Below are 24,851 nucleotides of genomic sequence, written 5' to 3' on the forward strand. Positions count from 1 at the left end.
GGCCAAAGGACGTCCACTTCTCTGTCTTTCTGTGACTCTTCCAGTCTCTCTGTGTCTCTGTTCATCCTGTTGATGACACTCTGTGACACTCTGAGCTCAGCGGACACTTCCCTCTGACAACATCCCATCGTCTGAAGCCTCGACATCTCCAGGTGCTGTTGATGGAGCGTTATGCAGGTGTTGTCTTGGTCTCATGATGTCAGAATGTGAACAGCATGATGAAGAGGACCGTTTACAAACTGTCATTGAACCAGAACATTGAACAGTTGCATTTAAAGTTTAAAAATGGTCAAATTAAGTTTCACCTGTAAAGGTTGTAGCGCATTTTATGTGCATTCTGAAATGTCATATATATCAGTGTTGAGCTGCAAGAATTTTAAAATAAGTAAAACAAACAACGAGGATTGGAAGGGAGAAAAAACGTATATAAGTATACAATTTTTTAATGTCAACTTTTGTGTGATGTTCCTCTGAAGATATACTCATTTTTTCAATTAATCTAATTATTGTTTCATATAGGCTATCATATATTCTGTTCAATTATATAAAACAGTAAAGTGAAAACTTAAAAAGTTAAAAAATTTGAGATTAAAATCATGGTTTTATGTTATGATAAATAGCTCACGTTATGTATTACGGAATTAATAAACATGGTGGCAGATTAATCATTCAGCTAATCTTCTCACTGCTTCAACTCTACTCTATATCAAGATGAGAAATCCAGTGCAAATGGGTGGCAGGCAGCTTGGGTTATGACCAGCAGTCTGTCATCTAAGAAAAAAAATATTATGATTATTTTCCAGTTCATAATAAAACCATAAAATGAGAGGTTTCAACTTTTATTGTGACAAACTGTCATTTCCCGAGACAGCTGATGAATAGGCTGCAGGAGCTGTGTATGTGCAGAGAGGAAGGGTTGAGGTGGTTGAGTTTGAACATCATTAACTGACAATAGTAACAACAGCATAATGGCCACTCCACCATCCATTGTCATGGACACTCACACAAAAGTGCCATTGTTATTTCTGTGCATTTTAATTCTGCATAGTGGAAGGGTCAGTGGTTACACTGGGGTGTGCAAAATCACTTTATATTATAGTTATGGGCTTGTGCATATTCAAGTGTTGACTTATAAAAAAAAAAATGAAGGTTGACAAAGCAGAGGTAGTAAATTCTGCATTAAAAAGACTGAACCCCCTTTAATCATCAGCATGTTAAGACTATATAGGCGACAATGAGACAGTTCCTTCTAATGTAAAGGAGCTTTTTCATGAAATAGCTAAAACATGAATGATTCTTCAAAAATAATAATGAATGGGCTGAACTAAGGCAAAGCGTGAGACCGTGGAGCCATGAATGAACACGCGTCTGGTAAATGGAAAAAGAAGTAGGACGGTTTTTCCAGGCGGTCGACGATGCAGTTCCACCTCTCAACCACCGGGCGTCAGTGTTTCTCCCTGGAAATAAAACCCCGCTCCTCTCCCGGACTGTTTGATCACATGCTGGGAAGGTTTGAAGTTGCTGCGGCTTCATGTCACACATGCGTACCGTACAAAGTGAATGGCACACGGGCGCAGAAGTGACACCGAGGCGACCAGAGAGGGGGAGACAAGCAGAGCTGATCCACGGCATCTGGGCGAAGTCCACGAGGGCGAGTGGAGGAGGAAAAAGAAGAAGGAGTAGGAGGAGAAGAAGAGGAAGAAGAAGAAGAGGAGGAGGAGGAGGAGGAGGAGGAGGAAGAAGAAGCGCGTGCGGGGAGGATGAAGATGAAAGCCGCGGGAGGCTGTTGTAGTATCCCACCACCGGCGTCTGTGAAAGCCAGGCTTTAGGACGCGCGGTGGAGTCCCGGGCACGTTCAATTTGGCTCAGCTGAGAAAGTTCAGTGCCTGTAGCCTATACAATGGTTACAAATGGGTCTCACCTGAACAGCAGCTCCTCGCCGGACCCCAGTGACGCCGTCCTGAACCGCCCGCCGTGGGTCACCACAACTTTGGGCTGCTTCCTCATCTTCACCATCGTTGTTGACATCCTGGGCAACCTCTTGGTCATCTTCTCCGTCTACCGGAACAAGAAGCTCAGGAACGCAGGTGAGTCGATGTTTTTTTTTTTATTTCAAAAGGCGGTGAATAAAAGTGCGCACGCCTTTAGTGAGCGCGTGGCACCCGGCTGTGTTAAAAACAAAACAAAAACTCCTGAAGCCGAACAGTTTTAAAGGGACAACAGCCCGACGTGGTTGTCTGTCAAGGCTTAAAAAAAAAGAAGCACTTTTATGAAGTGTTTGTTTACGCTCGTGAAGGTGACACAGACTTCCCCTTTTGTTAACGCGCTGTGTTATTATCACGATGTCATTTTTATGTTTGTTTTGTCATTTTTTAACGGATGTCCATCTTTTCCCGGCGAGCTGCTCGTTAAATCCGAGCCAGCATCCCTCCGAGCTCGCGCTCCAATACAACCTCTTATCGAGTCTGTTGTTATTTAGATTGCTAAATCATTTTTAATATAGCTACCCACGGCCAAATGCAGTGTTTATCTTCCATGTATATCTAAGGTTATTATCGGCGTCACACAGGCTTTTCATTGACTGTCTGCAGCCGAAATGGACAGCTCAGATCGACCCCCACTTGCTATAGCCTACTTTTGAAGCGGATATAATTTCACTGACCTACACCAAGTAGCGGGCAGCTAAGCAGGTTCAGAGGCGAGTGAAAGAGAAAAGAGACACTACAGTAATTATTGACTCAGTCTGATGCCACGGGGAAAGCCCAGTGCTCATCATCCCACCAGCGCTTAATGCTTCCCAGGCTTTCCTCCCATATCGATGCTTCCCCAGCCAGGAGATTTGATTTAATAATGATAATGACAACAGAAATGTTTAAAGTAATTACCAGGTCGATGATGGACCATGAGTGTGTGTGTGTGTGTGTGTGTGTGTGTGTGTGTGTGTGTGTTTTTTCTTTTACACTCAACCCACTTTGACATGAATTTAATTAGGATATGGGTTTTGGATTAAAGTGTGAGTTGTGGACAAGATTGACAAAACAGTGTTTATCTTGCTTGAGTGAAGGTGGTAAAACACTGATGATTTGACAGTCAAGAGAGGACAGGGGCTGCTGTGAAAAACCCAAGAGGCTTCTGCGTGCTCAGGTCTGCACACACACACTAACTGGCAGCTACACTCATAATGCCTGTCATCATTTGGAGGCTGCAGTAGGGTGATTTGCTAAATACACTCCTGACATTACCATTTCACACACTGCAGAAATGTTAGGGTCAGAATAGATCTCCATCAATGTGGAAAGGCAGCGGAGATCCCCCCCCTGCGAGGAATACTAAGTGATAACCAGGATGTAGAAGGATGTGATTGCCTTCTCACTGAGATTCTCCTAAACCTGCTATTGCTCCATGATAATCAATACTTGATAAAGCGCACACGCAGCTCAGACGCCCTGGATTTGAGTATTTTCACAGAGCTGCTGACAACAAGGCTTCTGCTGAGCTGCCTTGAAATAGAAATTTATCTCTGGAAGTGAAAACATGTGCGATTTTTCTAAGTCATGGTATTGCATGTTAAATTGAGGAACAAAGTATGAGACAAGACGAGAGATATATTTAGGAAACTGCATCTTTGAAGTTGTTCCATTAATTATGGCTAATTACATGTAAGGGGGACATAATGCAGAAGCAGCAGCAGGGATTTAATCAAGCATGCAGTTAACTTATATTATCTCTACTTGAATGTTGTATATGGTTGAACATTTCTAGCGGGGATTACCATTTTTTTGTTCTTTCCATTGGATATTTAATTTTTTTTCCTTTTCTTTTTTTTGCCACACTGACTTCCAGCCAAGCATCTTGAAGAAAAGTCCAATGTCTGAGGATCCACCACCGGCTTAATTGTGTTTTGCGAAACTCTCTATGAATACTGATAAGGCCCATACGTAAGCTGATGACGCCATTCCTCAAATTCATGCCTTTTGAAGTGTATTCGCTACTTTCCATTCAAGGTCTGGAGACGTGCATGACTAACATAAGGCTCTTACAATTTTCTGTTCAAAAAGCCTTCGGCAAATTATGTGCAAATTGGCAGACGATATCGATTGGTGTAAAAAAAAAAAAGAACTTTTCCATTCATACTTTCACTTCCACTGTTGGAATGTTTTGATGGCAGGCGGGCTGATAACTCTTCATTTTACCGGACCTCATCAGAGGAAGTTAGATGCCACAAATGATTATTTCAAATCAGCCATACTGTAGATTTGACTCAGCCCGACCAGCAGTCTAAACCTTCAATATCAGGTTTTAACTACCATGTTTTATGTCCTCAAAAGAATTCAATTCCCCTGTTGTCGAATAAATCAATTGTCTTCAGTGGAAAATCAAATGGGCATAAACTTTCTTGGCATGAAGTAAATGTTGTTAGAGGTTGCACAGCAGTCCAACAACAACAAGGCGATGAATTAAATAATGAGTAATGAAATATACTGGCTGGAAAAGCTGGCACGCTGCGGCCACATATTGCAGGCAGCCACAGCAACACTGCGGGCTCTGCGAGGCCTAACCCTCTTGTCGGTGTGCACAGTGAGCGAGTGAGCGTGAAGCCAGCGACACATGGCGAGCGCTTTTCAAGCTGCATGGCTGATTACAGAAATCAGTTCAACACTAAAGTAATTTACCTGTTACAGTCGCAGGTATTAGTTCAAGCAGTTTTTCCATGCTGTCGGAAAAATATGATTCCAATGAGGAAAATGTTGCAACTCACCGCTTTGGCTAGCTGTTGAGCGACATTCGCTCATAAGGTATTACCTGAGGTCCATTCATGTAGTTTTTAGTAAAGCCCCGGCACGGAGCTTTTAACTGGATGCGCAAATGTTTCTGCTGATGTGTCTCTGTTACCTACAACAGCAAATGAGCCCATCAGTGTGAAGATACGCTATTTCTAAGTAGTCTAATTCTATACCTCTGGAAGGCATGGTCGGGTCGGACCACTGACAAAACGATACGAATAGATACATTACCTCATCCATATGCATGCTGCAGATAGCTGCTAAAAAAAAAAAAGTTTTCAAAGCAAGTCCCATCTTCGACAGTGGGAAATGCAGTCTTCATTCCGGCAAAACACCACCGCTTTCGTCCACAGGGGCCGCCAAAATCAACACTAAATGAAAAGTCTGTACAGGGGCTTTAATGACATAGTAGAAAAACCAAAACCTGGTCCGGCCATGCAGCGCCATGTCTTTGCATCGACTGTGGTAGGGCACTTAGCTTATCCTCTGTGTTTGATCTTCTAAAGCTGTTTGCATCTTGCATCATTGACTGCTGTTGTGAAAAGGGTTTAACATTTGACTTTTTAAGCATGAAGAAAAATTGAAAATTTGAGCTATTCTATCCTCTTTGTCCAGTGGAGCAATCCAGCTCGATAGGATCTCTGCAGTCTTCATTAGAAAACAATGGAACAATTTTTTCTTTATTGTGAAGAAAAGAGAGGGAGATGTCTGTAGAAGATCTAGAGAGTGTATTCTTAGAGTCACACCATCGCTGTTTTCTTTGTGCTGCGAAAAACTTTGCAGGTTCAACAGCACAGGAAGTTTAAACAGTGACTTACCCACTGTACCATTCGCAGTCTGAAGTGACAGACAAAGACGCACTTTACTGTGCTCATACCTTGGTGTGCAGAGATTTTCTGCTGCAAAATAAACCAAAGCGCTCCACATTGGAGCGGGGCTGTCTGTTCCTCAGTGTGACACAGAGTTTATCCTTTTTCAGGGCTGCGTGACTTGGCTGTGTGTGTCGGCAGAATGTTATTTGTAATCGTTCAGCACATCTCTAGTGTCTGGTACAGTGGTATTGCTCTAGTGGTAATGAAAATATCGAGGCATTAATGCAGAATTAAGTGGCATTTGCATGTGTCTCCAATTAAAATGAATCTTTTAGCTCTCTAAATATCCATTGGCTTTGTTGGGAGATTCTAAACGGAAATTAGCTCTGAACTGCGGCGCTTAATAAAGAGTTGACTATGAAAAGAAAACAAATCCCCTTCTGTAGATGTCGTACAGTAAATGTTGCTTTCGCAGCATCCTGTTTTATTTTCATCATGAGGAAAGCCATTTGAAAGAGTTGTTTTGTGAGAAACTGTAATCCTGTAGACCAGGGTTAATCAGGGCCTCACGTATCTGTATCAAGATTGCGCAGCTATGATTAAATGGAAAAGACCGAAGAGGCAAGTTTCATGGGTTGAATTTGTTATGCTGGAACAAAGCTAAAAGAAAAAATGCACTCGTGTCCCCTCTCTGACAAGCTGAACGCTGATTTCTATTTAAATTCAGGAGTCAGTCTCAGGTCTTCTTTGCTGAGCTGAAAGTGGGTCGCAAGCTGTATTTATTTGTTTTTATGAACTTTAATGTTATGCTTGTATCTGACATACCTTGTCTCCGTATACCATCCATTTCTTCTGAAAACAAAAGATAAACTCAGGCACCCCCAGTGTTGTTCTCCAACAATATCATTTTCTCAATTCATGCTGTGCCTTAGAACCATGTGCGACACCTCATGCTGTATTTACTATCCACCAAAGCTGTATGTTCCCTGCATGGCTAAACACCACTTAAAAAAAACGTATTCTATTGTTAAGACTGGATGAATGTGAGTGTATATGAGAAGCCATGGGTGTTTGAAAAGGTATGGGGCATTGTCAGTCTACACTGCATAATGTATCCACTGCCAGCAGTATCAATATCGGGTGGCTGTATCATGTGTTCCCACCTCTGATGACAAGGCTGCCTCTTTGTGAACCCTGCTGTGCCCGCTTTGGCTCACACCGCTACAGTTTCACTAACAGTGACTGAAGTTGTTTTCTCCTATGAACTCCCTTTCATACACAACAGGAGACTGACTGTCTGTGTCTCACCTTCTGGAAATACTCCATCTGGTATGCAGAAATCGCAGCGCTTGGTTCACGGTTGTCTGACAATATTGGTGTTGGCCCTTACTGACAGAATTTCCTCAATCTTGTTTGTTTCTGTAGTTAGAACTTTTTTTATTGTTTGGGTAAATGGCTCCCCAGACAATGACCTGCTCTCATCCAGAAATGGTGTCAATAGGACATTACACAGACTGTGTACTACAGAGCTGGCGGTGTCTGTTTAAAGGTCCCATACATACACATTTGTTGTAGCATAATAGTGTCACTCGTCTCTGAGGCTTCTCTCTGGTGGTAACAACAACCTTGTGAGCCAATTGGAAGAGATGATGCACTGATTGGCTGATTTTTTTTTTTTTGAATGACTCATTTAAAAATATATATCAGACTTCAGGCAAACACCCAGATAAACCAAATCTGATCTGGTGGGTGATGGTGGGTCCAGGTGGGCGGAGCTTGGTGAATGCCTGAAAGTAGCACCTGCTTTGTTGTGACATCACAAAGTTACAGACGTCCTGACAGCTTGTAGTAAGGCTCATTTCTGAATACTGTGTGCATCCCTCTGTAGACGGAGCACTCTGATACTCTCACAGTATAAATATAAAACCTAGATCTGCTTTATAATCAAAGGACACACGTGGATATTACTGTATACAATATAACCTTTATTATTTAGTCCTTTGGAGTCCGACTTTCTCCTCCTGGTTATGTCTAGATCTAGATGTTCAGGGTTTCAGTGTGTGTGTAATAGCATCATAACAGATAGGAGTTGTATACCGGCTGTGGCTAGGAGGTTTAACAGCTCTGATGTTAAGCTAATATAACTTGGTGCCACATCGTGATCAAAGCAAGTGTCTTAAACAGGCTGTAACAAGGAAAGGACAGTGAAGGACATTATTGAATCACTTTAAAAAATATATTTTATCAAAGTCCAAAGTGATATTCCTTGACTTTGATGTTTTCTCCTTTTTCAGAAGGTGCAGAGTTTTGACACTCCTCTCTGCAAACACTTTATTAGGATCATTATAATAATACTGGGTCATTTCTTTGCTCCAAAAACAGCCACTTTTCTTTCTCTCATGGATTTTACAAGATACTGTCAAATTTCCTTTGAGGTTCTGCTCCATGTTGACTTGATTGCATCACATCATTTCTGCAATTTTGTCAGATTTTTTTTTTTTCCCCCATCTCCCGTTCCACCACATACCAAAGGTGTTCTGCCGATTTCAGGGTCAGGAGTATAGTGACTGATGCACGCTGAACTCATCGCCACATTTGATGAAACCGGTTTGAGGTGACTTTTGCTTTGTGACACGGTGCATTATCCTGCTGGAAGTGATGATCAGATGATCAGTTTCTGCATCAGCAGTAACCTATTACAGGTCTGTGTGAAGAGACGGAGCATTAGACAGGGAGGCTGAATCTGTGTCGACACGGGAACGAGTGGTGTGAGCAGCGGCCGCAGCAGGAGCCGCCACGCTTTTAAACAAATGATGCGTTCAGGCACAGTAGCGAGTTGTAGGTCACTGAATCACACCTACTCACCTTCGTAACACTGTAGACAGCTTTGTAAAAAAGGAAAGGAGGAGACTTCACTCATAACACTCAGTTTTTGAAGGTGTAGCACAAATAAAACACAAGCCGTTACGTGGCCTGTCCTGAAGGCTCAATTCTGTTTCTTGAGATGCACAGAAACTGGGTCATGAAACTGTTAAGAATGATAACTTTAATGGTAAGTTTAAAGGGTAAATCGCCGTTTTTTTTACAATCTGGATCTTATTTCTTATTCCGGTGCCCTATAGACTCGCATTATATGGATATACGCGGCTCTCGGCTGGATCTAATTTTGTCGGAATGACTTGTAATGACACCAAAGTTATCTGGGTGAGTAAATGATCATATTTTATGCTAGAAATAAGGTCCAGATTGTAAAAAAAAAAAAAAAAACTGCAATTCCCCTTTAAGTTGTGTAAGTGTTTGAACTTGAAACCTCCAGGCTCTGCAGAGGCAATCCTGTGATCTAAACTCGCCTTGAGGCTCCAGGTATGATTTGTGCAGCTGGATGTGCTCCAAACTGCCGTACGTTCAAGGAAACAAAGGGCTCATTCAATAGCAATCAGAAAATAAACAATATTCAATAAGAGAACAAAATGTTAGCTAGGAAATAAACAATAACAAGCCTTCAGATGAATGGGATGAAAAAAGAGAGAATAAGGAAACTGTGGTCAAAAGTCTACCGCTCAACCTACCCTAAGGATCTTTAAAGTTTCTCTCTGTTGTGTATGTGCCACATTCAGCTTTTCTATAAAGTACAACAGTGTTTAGTTAGCGTTCAAGCAAGCCTCAGAGATTAAGTTATTAAAGAGGCCCTCGAGAACTGGAAAGGCCAAAGGTTGGAGAGAATAAGGTTGACATAGGAGGCACTGTATCTACTGTGTGTTTCTTTTTTTTTTTGCCAAGGCATGATCAGATTTTATGCTTCTGAAAATAAACACAATCTCACAGGGCAGTAATATATTTTCTGCTGCTCCACATCGTTGAGTTATTGGTTCTGAATTTGATATCCTGAGTATTTATCCGGCGGATCATTAATATTTGAAGAAAAGCAACAGGTAACAAAAACAGTCGGATAATTAAAATCCTCCATTTGGCTGGCTGGCTGGCGTGGTCTTGCTCCCTCACAGATAAGCAGAAGATGCAGAAGTCGTAGCTGCTCACTGGGGTCCGTCGGTCTTGGCGGTGATTGCTGTGACAAGCGTCGAAGTTGCACAGTATGGTGGAGCGGCTTAACGGTATAAGAAGTGAAAGAAAAAAGGGCTCAGCAGGTGAAAAACACCGTCTAATTGGGGACCCACAACAGCCAGCAGGTCATGACTTTGCAATTAATTCATAGTTTGCCCAAGCTGAATAAATGAACATTGAGTGGGAGAGGATAAAGATCTCCTTCTTTTACTCATGAGGCACTTAACTCCCAGCTATAGATTAGTTAATGCCCCTGCTGTCAGCCAGGACACGAAAAAAAAAAAAAAAGGAGCGCCTACTCGCGCACCCTGAGGCCCCTCCACACCTGATAACTTCCAGTCAGCAATAACCACTGTTTTTTCACTGTGCATCCCTAAACATGTAAAAAAAAAAAAAAAGACTTTATGCAGCTTCATTAATTACGCCTGGGCTTGCAGATCTACTTTGTACAGATTTCCTGTCAGGGGGCTTTTGCTGCTCTCATAAGGATTAAAACTCAAAACATTAGATCACACATGTATCTAATTAGGCAGCAGATACAGTATGTGCGTGGCCGCGGTTCCCCGCTGCTGGGATTGTGTGCATGATGTTATCATTGCCAACCTTGTCTGGCTTGTTTGCTGCTGCCTTTTTTCCCTCTCAGACACAGCGAGGGAGAAAGGTTCACAACAGTACATGATAGTGGAGATAAAGACAAGAGGAGGGAGGCAGCAGATTGGTGTGGGCCTGTCATACAAAGCAGGCTATGCCATGCCATTTCAGTCCCTGTTACTTTGTTTCCTCCACCACGGGTGACTGGATTCACTTTTTTTTGGAGACATTAAATGTGACAATCATGGGAAAGTTGCTCAGCAAAAAGCTGTGTTTTTTTTTCGTTCTCTACAGTACTTGACCCAAGTATTCATGTGTTGGCAGGTGACATATTGCCCCGCTGGGTTTAGGCCTCTTTCCAGGGTCATCTGAAAGAAAAATTGACCCAGCAAGTGCTCATTTGACTCAGCCGACGCTTTATGCTCCTAGACGATGTTCATGATTTTAATATTTGCAGGATTATCTGTACACACAAGCCTGCCTGCAGTAATCCACTCTGTATATATGATTTGCATCGGCTGTATGATGAAGAATGTAGGTTGTGTTTTTCTCCTCTTGAGAGGACACCTCTCTTGTTTCTTTATGTTTCTGCCTCACATTCTGCGCCGTGTTTATTATTCACTCTCACCAAGTTTTTTTTTTCCTCCCTGCCTCATCCCAAGTCTACCACCTTCTTTGTACCTCTCCCTTCCTCTTTGTTGCTCGCCCTCACACACGCACGCACGCTCGATATATATATATTTTTTCCTCTTTTCACATAAATTTGACCTTCTAGGCTTCATATTCCATGACACCCTGTCTGTTTGTATCACTCTGATTCAACACCCCCACCACTCTCTAAGGATGTTATGTTGTCGGCCCCGCATACCTGTAGTGGAGTTCTGCCAATAGCGCTTTGCGTCAAGCCAGTCAGGCAATAAGAGGGATATCACACAAAGCCTGTGGATTCCTGATTATATAATGACCAAGTTGGCAAAAAAAATGATATGAGCCTGTTATTTTTGATAAGTGTTAAACAATGACGTGGTAGAATCTAACAAGAACAGTCGTCTGGCATGTGGTCCTCTTTGTCACGACCCCCCCCCCCATTGCGACCGCCCGCCTGCCCGCCCCTACCTGCCCATCTCCCTTCTTCTCCCGCTCTCATTCTGTTTGTGTCCGTCTCACACACTCAGGAGGAGGGAGAGCACGTTTTAACTTCGGAAGGAAGACACATAGACTATAAATACTTATACACATACAAGCGGACATATTTGCAGCCACTTAAGAGAGCCCCCCCCCCCCCCCCTCCACCCTCCCTTTCCATGCTTCCCCCTTGCTATTTTTAATCATTTACAATATTATACAGTGAAACTTGTTTCTGCTTGATGGGAGCTCGGGATGACGCACATGGGAAGCTTAGGGCAGTGAGATCAAGTAAAACCTAATGCTCATCCAAGGGGAACTATGCATAACACATGCATACTGTAGAGTGCTTACTGTAGAGCGGTAACTATTTGATTACACATACATAACACACACACACACACACACACACACAAGGCGGCAAAAGCTCAGAGGTTAGAGATGCTGGCTGGTGATGAGAGGGGTGTTTGAATCCCAGTTTGAGTTGAGTGCAGGGAAGCAGAATGGAGGGAAGCAGGAGAACGCTCTCCTCTGCGCTCAAGGTGCCCTTGACTGAAGCACTTAGTCCACCATTTCTACTCAGTGGCGAACAGTGGAAGACTGTGGTTGGACTCAGCAGCTTCCAGCTGTGAACGCGTCAGATTGTATGACTGTTAAAGCGGGGGCACTGATGAAAAACAGAAAAATATGCAGGCACGGTCCAGTCCTCCTCAGATGTAATTTAGCACACAAACTGACTGACCTGATTACGGCTCAAATTCCTCCTCCATTATTTTTGCCCCCTTTTTGTTATTTTATCATTACTGAGTTTAAAAACAGAGCACGCTTCACTAACGGCAGACTAACAAGCAAAGCGCTCAAATAAAGAGAGCGTCGTCACTCTCCATGAGCCAATGGGCTGATTCGCTTGAATGGCATGCAAAGATGATTATTTTGGCAGACGCACGATTTTGATGAAGCTCTGCAACACTGCCCTATTCAGTCTTATCAGACCACTGTCTCTGGCTTCAGTATAGAGATTCATCACAGAGACTGAAACGCATTGTCCCAAAAAATAACAGTTTCACTAACTAGAAAGCAAAGAAGGGAAGGGTGTCGCGTGTTTAAAAATATCCCCGAGGTTAGAGGGGTTCATGTTGAATGAGTGAAATTTGTAACATGGTTCAAACTGTGCCAAGTCTAAAATAGCAAAACAAGTCCTTTGTTTGATAATAGCAACTAATTTTGGAGTGTAGGCCTTGAGGTGTCAGAATTTAGTCAGCATGTGTAAACTCTATCAGACAATGAAAACACCATGTACGAGTAGTGAGACGATGTTTTGTTGCTGAGAGACACAGAAAAATATTCATGAAGACACAATTGTTCTTTCAGACCACACAAGGCAACATTCACCGTGGATATCCTCAGATAGCTGTTAACTTTTATGTTATGCAATAACCAGCGGCTTGAAATGCCGTCTCTTAGATTCACATTAGAACAGACTGAAGACAAGATCTTACTCATTTTTAAAGACAGTATAGTTCTTCAATAGAAAAAATAATAAAACAGTAAAATATTAGTGAAATAGTTTCCCATAAGAATTAAAATGTTACAACCCTGGTAGTTTTACTGTCTGTGTTAGTTAATTGCTAAAACTTGTCATTTGACATGAAGTCAACTGAGGCCCTGATACTGGGATTACAACAAATCTAGTCATTTTCTAGGAAATTCACAAAAATTCACAAGTTTATGAAAGCTGCTTTCATCAATATTTTTAATAGCGCATCATATGACTGTGTAATGTGACAGGGGAGGTACTTGTAGCATCAGAAATACTGAGAATTATTATCAACTTTTATCAACTTTGGCGCTGTGGAAGGTTTTATCCTCCTTTTCGTTATTGCTGTGGTTTTATGCCTGACAATAACTGTTTTGATCCAAACAAGTCTCCATAGTAAACCCATTATGCTACATGCTCTGCACTAAATGGAAAAACAGCTTTTGAACATAGACAGAGACAGATTTAGAAGTCAGTGAGCCACCCAAAGAGTTGTCAGAGGACAAATTCAGAACTACAGAGTTTGTCAGGTGATTAGAAATGTTACTCTGTATTTGCAGGATGTCTAACAGCTCTTTGCTAACAGTGCACATTGATGTCTTTATAGCTTGTTTCAGTGGCCTCCCAAGTGTAAAAGAAAATGTGTTAAAGCAGGTTTAAAGAAACGTGTCTTAGATGTTGATGTTGTGCTGTTGCTGCTGCTGCTGATCTCAACAGCATCTGGCATTTCTCTTTTGCAGTTTATTACAACATCTACTGAGAGATACAGATGTGGTGAAAATCGTCCCATAATGCACCAATGTAGCGCATCAATATGCATGCAGGTGGCTGGAAGTGCTTGCCTCTCTGTGCTCCGCCATCCACACATTTGGTACTTACAGTATTGTTGTGCAATGATATGTTGCTCTCCAACAGCCAATCCTCTCATTAACTCATCCATTTAATTCAATCTCATCGCCAATGAATATTTCCATTATTAGATCTTTATTATGCAGCCCGGGTCCAATTTAGTTTCTATTTGTCTCTGTTTTGCATCACTTAAGATCACTTAACTCAATTCCCCGATTTATGTAACTGGTGTCACTGTAAATACGCGGGATTCTATCATGGATACATGAACATCAGCAACTGCACTTGTTGTTTTACCTACAGATTTCTGCGAGACCAATCGGAGCTTTTCAGCAGCCTGCTCCTGATAAGACGAGTCGCAGCAGTGCAGAGGTGTACTCTAATTCTCAAGAGGCAGATTATGACACATTCTTCGTGGCCTGTCACGTTTGTAAAGTAATTAGTCGAGTCCTACGCGTCCCCTCTAATGAGCAGGAGCTTAGTGTGTGTGATTTCCTCATCACAGTATGCTTTCCTTTAATGACCCGCAAACATGCTCCCTGTGATTATTGTCTAAATTAGTATATTTTGTCACACTTTAAGACACATTCACACATCACTTGGGCTCAGTCCAGCACTCGTTGGATGCCATCCAAGAGCCAAAAAAAAAAAAAAGAAGGAAATATGCAGTAGGAAGTTAGATGTTCATGCTGCTCAGTGCTCACTGACCTAGTCTTAAACCTCCGCTTCTCTGAGAATATGAGAGTGAACTCATGTGGCATGTAGTAATATGAAGGAATCATCATATATTTCATGGAAAAATATTGCAGCATGAGAATTTGCTAGATTACGTATGATATCAATGCTGCTTTGGGACATTTATTAAAACCCACTTTGCTGACTCCGCTGCCACAGTCGCCCTGATATCTTATAAATTGTAATTTTAACTAGAAGCGCTGTGTGTGATTCAGTATCAGATTGTTTTGCTGTGGTTGCTGTTCACTGACTTATAAGTCTAAGTGGATCTGGAAAGTTTAGGAAAAGTTCAGTGGTCACACCAAAATTGTCACCGACAACATATCACAGTTCAGATTAGCAGCAACAGACTTGTGTGTGTGTGTGTTTGTGTATGACATTTACTGGACTTGATGGTTATTTACCCTATACAGATTGCACCTTTTGTCATCCCAGGAGCAGCATCTATATGTGCTCTGCGCATTAATGAGAGGATGCCGTTTTTTGTTGGTGGTATTCCACAATAACTGTATTAAATATGAGGTCATTAGGGATGAGATTTTGTGAATGTTTCCATTCAGGACTGCTCCCGAAATTGTCTGGTTCCTGAGAATTGTTTAGTTTAGACTCTGTCAGCTCCTCCATTAAGGTTTGTGAATTGTCCAGAATTACTTCTAATTGTATTAACTGATTTTGCATCATTATCGGGGCAGAGAAACGCGACACACACACACAAAAAAAACCACATAGTTCTCAAAATAATGTTAGCAAACAGTTGCTCTCAGCAGACACATGCAGAGCAACATGATCATTTAATCTAAGAGGAGCCTTGTTTAAGTCTGCTCTACGTATCAAGACTAAGCTGAATCAGCTCTGTTTTGATTCATTTAACCACACAGTTGTTTACTTGAGCGCACCACGCCAATCGGTTTAAAAACAGACGCAGTCACCAAAATGATGAGGGAATGTGGCTGAAATCTAATTAGAGCTGTGTTGACTCACAGTGGGATTGGCAGAACCATCAACCTCGTCACATTACACAGTCGTGGTTTGGTTCCTTGTTCATATCAGAAACCACGTGGCGCTTGGGGCGTTAATGCCAGGAACTGGGACTTAAGCCATGGCAGTTAGGAAAAGGAAGTCCAGCCTTTGGGTACATTCTCCTTCACTAATAATTTGGCTTTACCACTGTTTGCTTTGGCATTCAGCACGCCATGAAAATACACGGGTGCTTTGATAGTGCATGTTGGAAATGAGTTGTTGGAAGAATTTGTGTGGCGCAAAACAGAAAAATAAAAGGTCGGCGTCCATTCAGAGCAGAGTAATATGACTGCCAACAAGAAGGATAGATAAGAGATCAGAACTGACTGAGTCCTCTTCATGCCCATACCTAATATTTAGCGTGATAGTTTATTGCTGTTTGCTATAGATGTACTGCAAACACTGCAGCTGCACTTTCTGATTGTCAAAGCAAAGGTAGGTATAGGCTTTGGGCTATTTTCAGCTGGTTATTTTCATTGTTGATGAATCTACCAATCTGTTTCCTCTTAATCGTTTAATTGTCCACCCTTTTAAACATAAAAAACTAAGGTGCAATTATCTGATTTCTTGTTTTGCCTACAGTAGGTCACAACCCAGTAATATTCAGTTCACAGTGATATGAAACAGAGAAAAGAAGCAGTAAGACCTTTTTTCAGCTTGAAAATGACTGAAACAAACTCAGCTTTAGTCTCATTTATAAATTACAGATGAGCAATCCAACTATTTTTGACAAACTTAAATATTCATACTGTAAATGTGAATCGGTAAATATTTTTGAGAGAGAGAGAGAGAGAGAGAGAGAGATGCTACCCAGCAGCGTCAGTCCAAACTGTCAACCGGACCCCAGAGTAGAGCAGGGGAAGCTGTTATAACTGGTGTTTTCACAACAACATAATATTATCCCCAATTTTTGAGGTCAAGGTTATTTCAAATAAATCCTGTGGACTAGATTTGATGTAACCAAAGTGGAGATTTTGGTTACATTGAATGGTTACATCAGACACACGCTCTCTCTCTTAGGACTGGAACATGAACTGGTGTGGAGAGATGCATAACTGGTGATGTTCCCTCGGCGGACCGGGGTGATGATGTTGCCGGAGGATGTGAGCAGCTTTCCTGCTGAGGGTGAAAAGTGTTTGGAGAGCCGTGCATCAAACTGTAGTGAAAGCGTGGTATGAGAATCTGTCCTCCCCTTCCTTTTGTAATTCAATTAGATTTCAGAAAGGCAGCAGCAGATGCCGTCAGTTATTCAGTGCAGAGCCTTAAATACAATATCATCAGATCCCAGATGAGTAATTGATCATTCATTCATCATCCGTGTCCATTAATTTCACATGAGCTAAATCATCCTGTCAGGGGTCCAAATTGCCATCCTGAGCTGTAATTTTGCTGTAAAGTTACTGTGTGTGTGTGTGTGTGTGTGTGTGTTAGGACCAATTTTTCAGATTCAGAATCAGGATGTTTTGAGGTCACAGGTCAGGTGAGACGAATAAAATGGGGTTCACAGATCAGAGGATTCAGACTAGAGGGACGAACGCTGTCAGGGCTCTGTGTCTGGGTGTGTCTCACAAGGGATGGGCGATATGGACTAAAAAATGCATCACGATAATTTCTGCCATTTATCCCGGTAACGATGAAAGTGACGATGAAAAATACCAATTCACCTGTACTGCAAAACTGTAATGATTCAAATCATTCAAAGTTTGAAATGTGAGAACAGATTCAACATTTATTCAAATGCTGGAGCCTCGTTTAGCAACAAGCTCCTTGGTCTCAGCTGCACCTTCCGCCATGTTTGTTATTGTTCTTCACGTGAGCCAAGAGGTCAGGTCTGCACGCAGGCGCCTGTCACGTGAACTGGGCTGCGAGTGCATGGTTGCACAACGTCATCAAGCGGGAGTAAATCTGAACACAATAAAGTTAAAAAAAAAACTAAAAAAAACGTCATCAACTGGAATTTATCGTTATTACCGTGATATGACAAATTCTTATCGTGGGGACATTTTTTTGATGGTATATCGCAAATGGTAAAATATTGCCCATTCCTATGTCTCACATATACACAAACTTTTGTTGTGAATGTACGGTATATTTCTAGCACATTTAGTGTTTCCCCCAGAATACTTGTTAGTTAAGGTGGTGTCTGACCTGTCGACGGGGGGGGGGCACGCTGTGCCGCGCCGCGCCGTGCCGTAGGCTATTAAGTTTCGCTTTCAACACGCGCTGCTGTTATGCATGCGCGCTTCTCTGTGGTGTGTATGTGTGTGAGAGGATGCGGCCATCGTCCGACGGGGGGGGTGGGGGGGGCGGCGGCCGCCTTAACAGGAAAGCGCTGCGGGAAACCCTGACATTGCCTTGTGTATAAATACTGGAACACTTAGTTAATCAAATCCCTCATATATTTTAATTTACACAACCAACACACCAACATCTACTGTGCTTTTATAATATAGTCCATATGTTGTCAACTTTGTGTGGTTGGGTTCATGGGTTCATTTGAGCTGTTTATATTTGTTTATTTATTGCTGTATTTTAAATGGCGCCATGCTGCATCTGGAAATGAGGTTGATGAGATCGTCAAGAGAGAACGTTTCAAGCTCTATACTATAAATAAGGATATAAAGATGTACATAACACGCATGTAATATACATCTTCACAAATGGAAGAACTTTGTTATGTTTTACGTCACCAGTAAGTTTGGACTGTTCCAAACTTCCACTGTTTCCTGACGTATAGATTTTATATTGGTAATATTTGTTCATTGCAGCTCCACTTATATTCGCAAGTTTGTTTTCCTACAATTTCCACAAATCCTTTAGGTTGAACTCTCCCTGCAAACATCAACAAACACAAGCTAAGTATAGACACATCAGGGTGCATTTGTTCCATGCTGGGAACCAAAATAAGAACGAAGGAGTCATTTCTCCTGAAAGTGTTGGTTGTGTTGGGGTCCTCCTCTCCATTATCAGCTTGTTGATGTCATTTTTGATGAATATTGCGTCTATGTGTTTGTGAGTGTGTGAGGCACAGACTTGGAGTAGAGGGGGGTTTGCATGATGAGAGTGGGCGAGTGATTGATGTCCGTCTCCCAGCTGCTGTGTATGTGTGTTTGTGAATGATGCTTATTTGTCTGTGTATTTACTAACAGTCTGTGACGCTTCTTTCCACACGCAGATACAGTTTCTGTGTACATATGCTTGTGAAACTGTACACACACACACACGCACACATTCACTCTCTCTCGCTGTCTCTATGTTTAAATGAACTTTTGATCTTGTCATCATAATTGTGATGGGAACGACTGCACAGGAAGTGATGCAAAGTTTGAGAGACACATGAATGTGGAAAATACCAGCGATGCAAAGAAAAGATAGTGGCTTTTTAATATAGGGATTAGTGAGAATATGACATTCTGCTGCTGTGTATGGGACTTTGAAGTGGTGCTGTTACATGCAGTAAATAGGAAATTGGAGGCTGTGTCCAAAGCTTATGCTCAGAGTGACATTCATAAAAAAAAAGGAAAGATAAGCCGTTAACCATGGCAATAAAACATGGCTCATCTTTTCAAAGGCTTCAAATTTATGGTGTGCAAGTCTGAAAACACAGTAAAAACATGACATGGAACAAAAAAAATGCAGAAAGAATCCCAGCTATGCTATAAGGAGATTACATTGAGCTCTCTCAGGTCAATTGGGGTCAGATAGGATGATGGAAATAACTGCTGCGCAAACTAATCATATATAATAAAGTTCAACAGATGCTAAAGCTCTGGCCTGACCTCAATTTCCATGGGAACAGCAATAATATATCAAAACATACAAAGGATTGTTCGCTTTGCAATTGTTATAGAAGTCATTACATTACTGATTCATCACCTAAAAGTGTCACAGGGCCCTGTCTGTTCCAGATTATTTTCAGGAGCAGCACCATGAACAGAGATACGTAGAATGGAGACTGATTGTTACTTTTATCATGAACATTTGTGCTCTGCTGATGTAGACAGTGTCACTGATAGATCAGTAGGAGTTTCCTTTCTTTTTATGCTAAATTAAATACATGTTTGCATGTTAAGTGAAGAAAAAGAGATGAACAGACTTGGAGAGACTGCAGGAAAAGATGGAGAAAACTAAATGTTCTATATATAAAAAGCGGGTGCATGTGTAGAATAAAAGTAGCTACAGACTATGTAGAATTTACAGTTGCAGTATTCACTTAAATCACCCTAAAATTAAACATGTAAGAGGTTTGAGACTGAACTTCAGCTCCTATACTTACTTACTTACTTATAAAGTAGAAGCGTCATTTCCTGCATTTTCTTTTCCGGGTGTAGGGGGCAGTGGAGTAACAACAGACAGATTATCACCCTTCAGATTAGTTGAGGTGAATGTGACAACATTATCCTTTATTTGGATTAAAATGCCACTGCCTCAGCTGCTTAAATGGTTTAAAATAATATATTTTTTCATACCAACAGATTCAGTCTAGACAGATGCAACTATAGTGGAGTGTGCCAGTTTCTTGTGATGTTGCTTGTATGGTGTCATTATGACTGTCTGTATGCTTTTTACTGGTGAGCAGGAAATGCACAGTGGATTTGTCAGACCTGCACTGAGACAAACAGTTGGCAGAAAGATGATAACATACTTAGATGAGCTGAGAGGTGATAAACAGTTAGGCAATTACTCTCTGTGGGCTCGTCACTACTAGCAACACCTTTCACAGATACTGTATCATTTAGTGCTGCTTTAAGGTAAAGCCGTGACTCATCATCACACTCATCATCCGCTGCACGTGGAGAAATGGCTGCAGTCGAAGCTGTAGAGACATTTAGAGGAGGTGCTGATGAAATTTAGCAGATTCATGGTTTTCAGCGTTAAGCTCCAAATATTTTACCCAAAACAAGATCCTGAAGTTGCACATTTGCCGTCATGAGAAAGTGCAGCAAACAGCGCGCCCACACACATACACACACACACACACACACACACACACACACACACACACACACACACACACACACACACACACACACATACAGACAGACACACACACACACACAGACAGCCATCATCAGCTGTGCAGTGTGATAAGCTCTTAACTTGCACCATGAGACTGCCGCCACACCGTAAACAAAGTATATTAATAGTTAATTGAAAATAACTTTAGCTTAAGGCGTAAATATTTACTACTGCTTCCATCTTATACTGTACGTCAATGACATTTAATTTGAATTATGAGGTGGGGAGGGGGGGTCACATATGGTGATATACTGTACTGTATATCATTAGTATATAAAATATACTGTGGTATAAATTAGGTCTTCCAGCTGCATACCCAGCTAGCCTGCATCGGTGTTTCCCTTCATGTGCTGGCAAAGAAAAAGTTGCTTTATTTAGACAAATAAACACTCTGGACAGAAATAAACACACAACACACGCAAGGTCAAGGAAGTAGGTGGATTCAATTGCATAAAGGGAGTTTACACCCTTCAAGCCAAGGGGAGAATCACCTCAAACAAAAGACTGAGGTAATCCATAGATTTCTCCAAGAGAAAGCCAAAAGCCATGATTGGCCACCTGCCCAAAAAATAACGTAACCAACTGGACTCAAGCCATGAGCTATCAATGAAGTGGACAGTCACTAACAGCATTAGGATGGACATATAGGTCCGGATGCAGCTGCCAGGGAAGAGAGCTGAACACAGAACATCTGTAGCGCATTATCCTGATGTTTTCACATTTCAATACAGCTACTTTAGAAACAGTTGTATCTATAGAATAAATGATGAAACAAAAATCGATAATGAATACAAGACTGAAAAGTATGTGTGTGGAGGTTAGGGATGGATGGGTGCACACAAGCTGTATAAATGTTTATTTCTTTTGCTCCCAGCGCAGGTTCACTTCCTGTCTGTCATCCCAGCAGTTCATTTAATCATGGCAACTTCTGCGTTTTATGAAGCAGCTCAGGACTCTGCTGCTCTTTTATTGTTTCATTTCATTCCAGAGCTCCGGTCGGCTTGTTGTTCATCTGTCTGTCCCATTGTCATGAACAAGATACACCAGAAACAACACAGGGAAATTTATTCTAATTAGATACAGACTTTCACTTGGACTCAAACATGCACTGATATCATTTTGGAGGTCAAAGGTCAAGGTCACTGTGACCTCGAAAATATGTTTTTGGCCATAACCGAATAATTCATACTTTGATCAAGCCACAGTTTTCACACAAACAAAATGTTTCTCAGTAACATCCGTATTTGAAGCTTTCTTCATGTTTCACCTGTGTGATATCAGCACCATCATCCAAAAGACTCTGACTCTTTTATTTTGGATGGATTTTGGATTTCATTTATATAACCTTACATCACAGTTCAAAACATACACTTTTATTATTTCCCTTCAAAGTCTTCATTAGTCATACATCATTCACAGACATTCATGTCCACTGAAACTTTAATGGTTGGCATGTAGCAAAGCTGTATGTCTAGTTATGATAAAAGGATATGCAATGCAAAAGTTGGCTCCAGATAAAAGGACTAAAAGCACATAACAGCAAGAGATTTGTATCAATTTGGCAGCTTCTGGAGGTGTGTTTATACTTTTAAATCAAAATGAAATGAAAACCATTAAAATCTAAAGGGCACAGCATGTTTAATGTGTTCATGAATAATGTGCTCAAAAACTGTAATGTTTATCAGGAGCATCCTGAGGTTTTTCAGAAGGTTTTGGTTTGTATTGTACTATAACCTCAATGACCTTGGAGCATGATGGATGTGCTCATTTCATAATGAATGGCAGTAACTCCTCATTAAATACTTGCTTTCCAGGGACCTAAATGACATAAATGGGATCAATCTTCTGACAAGATCAAGCTGCTTGGTAATTGCAAATGGGAATCCAAGCCATCCTGTAATTGGCTGCTGTGTGTGTGTGTGTGTCAGAGAGAGAGAGAGAGAGAGAGAGAGAGAGAGCCTATAGGTGTTCAGAGGAGACTGTATGCTCATATTAATGTGGCACTTTGTTTACAGTATGTTTTAGATTTATTCTTAGAGAAACATTCAATAATCCTAGATCCAATTTGGTAATTTGATTATTAGTTTTGGATTTTTTTTGTCCTGGCACCATCACTGCTGGTGCAATGATACAAACACTGTGCACACTTTGGTTGTTTAAGATTGCTGTTTCACACTTTGTAAAGGTCACGGCAGCATTTATAACCTGTGTAAAGTATCACTGCAATCAGCGAATGAGCCTGTGCTGGCAAAAATAAATGCACACATTTTTCACTTTGAAGTTTGACAAACAGATTTGTTCTATTTACTAACAGCAAGCCATCTTGGCAATGCTGACCTTTAAGGGAATAGAGATTCGGAGAGCTAACTTGCTAATGTTGAGTCCTTTTACCACTTACTCTCATGGTGTAGGCCTACAGTAGTAATAGCATAATGGCTGAGGGGAACCAAGCAGAAGTTTGGACCCACTGTGACTGACTCATGGTAACAATTTACCAGAAAATATCAGATGCCAGGAAGTTACTCATTCATTTGAATCAAAATTGATCATTAAGCACTTATGCATTACAATGAGGTCTCACACGTAACTTTTCTTTGCTCCGAGCTTCTTCTTTTTCAAATACAAAACAAACTGTTTATTGACTAAAAATGTATAATAATTATAGCTGCAGTTCACAGATTCTAATCTTTATGGCTCAACACTGAGCAAAAACAATAGGGTTCTACATTTAGACCCTCACCTGCTAGCTGTGAATGCTTTATGCAATTCACACCCATTACTGTATGAAATAAATATTTCTCCAAACCGGATTTTCAGTCACACATTTATAGTATTTGTGGTGCCCCATATGGGTCAAGCTCAAAATGTTTTGGTATAGGAATATTCCTCGTCCTGATCAGGAGACACTACCAAGATTTATGATTTATGGCAAATATTAGCTAAGCCCTGCTCTCTGCCAAGTTCATTTTTCTTCACATTTTCTACACCTGTTGTGTTAGAACCCTTAAGCCAGTTTTATGAGCACTTCATTGATTTTGGTGGATTACTTGAGATTTTTTTTGATGCAGTTCTATGAGTGAATGATGGTGTCGTACCAAATCGTCACGATGCAGTCATGGCATATGTCACCAGCTGTAGCCTGTTTCACAGAGTTGTAGGCCTTTGCCATAACTCAGCATTTACCATTTCTGTTGCAAACTATTCTCATGTATCCGTACAGATATGTATAGATTCAGGTGTTGTTTGATATTTTTAGGTGACAAATGCTGATCAGTAAATCAGAAAAACGTCAATTCTGTTTCAACCTCTCCATCATTTATTGCTATTCCAACTCCTTTCCCTTCAGTTCCTATTGTGTGGCTTTTGGCCCTGGATTTCCATCTCCCGTGGGTGCAAACACTATATCAGATACTGGATGATAAGAGTGTCAAACTTCACTTTGTATTAATATTCTAAAGCCTTGAGGCTCTTTTTCATCCACTAATCTGCCGAAGCTCCAGCAAGACTAGGAGCAGAATCGGATGTTCGCTCTCCATGTGACCATCTGCAGACAGTACCTCTGTTCATCTATACAGTAGCCCTCTGTCTTCATAGCTGGATTAGTATGCTCTCTTACGTAACTGACACGACTTGTGTTGTCTTTCGCACCAATCTTGATTTGTCTTTGGGAGATGAAGCAATATCTGGAAGTCAAGACATGGATGTGGCGTTTTGTGTCATCTCTGTTCCTGTATGAGTCGAAGATTGAAACAGTTGAAGTCTAAATTAGGGTTAGGGTTAGCATCATAATAAACCACCAAGCATCAAGCTTAGAGGTAGATTGCCACCTACCAGACTTCAGTGTGCATTGTATCACTGTTATCGTCTTTTCCGCAGTCGTAACTTGTTGAAGACTATGATCGCCCACGCGATTAGTGTGGTAGAGTGGTACGCAGAGGGGAAGAGATGACAGCTTGATTCATAACATCATGATCCAATTGACTTGAACGTTGCCTTCACGATGAATGGATGCTGTTTTTATAGGATTGTCCGTCCCACAGGTGACTGACTTTTTTCATTTTTGTGAAAAAGCATTTAATTAATTGGTTGCAATCGGAGTGTAAAGAGCATTTCAAGCAATTTTGTAAAAAATGCTCTAAAAACGACCTCCAACCCTACCTTTAAGTCGTAATAGAACTGGCGGTTGCAGCACAATCGCTGGTTTGTGCTTTTGTGTGTTATTGTGAGAAATACAAAAAGAGAGAGGCCGTGGTCACCACAACACTGTAAAACCTATCCCATGTGTCCTGGTTGAACTTTAAAGTCTGTCTCCCCCTA

General features: G+C 41.3%; 1 protein-coding gene across 2 annotated transcripts in view; it reads left to right on the forward strand.

Moving 5' to 3' along the window:
* Positions 1 to 1,512: 1,512 nt before the first annotated feature.
* Positions 1,513 to 24,851, forward strand: part of mtnr1aa (melatonin receptor 1A a) — a 36,991-nt gene continuing 13,652 nt past the window's right edge. The window contains exons 1-2 of one of the 2 annotated variants that reach the window (XM_085782927.1): positions 1,513 to 1,679; positions 1,713 to 2,087. In XM_085782927.1, the coding sequence (XP_085639053.1) occupies positions 1,901 to 2,087 (187 nt within the window). In that variant the 5' untranslated portion in view covers positions 1,513 to 1,679; positions 1,713 to 1,900. Of the gene's footprint in view, positions 2,088 to 24,851 lie in introns of both variants that reach the window. The other variant, XM_085782915.1, reaches the window with a different exon arrangement.

Source organism: Trachurus japonicus, chromosome 1, assembly GCF_045865225.1.
Source record: "Trachurus japonicus isolate A0001 chromosome 1, Traja_1.0".
Lineage (NCBI taxonomy): Eukaryota > Metazoa > Chordata > Actinopteri > Carangiformes > Carangidae > Trachurus > Trachurus japonicus.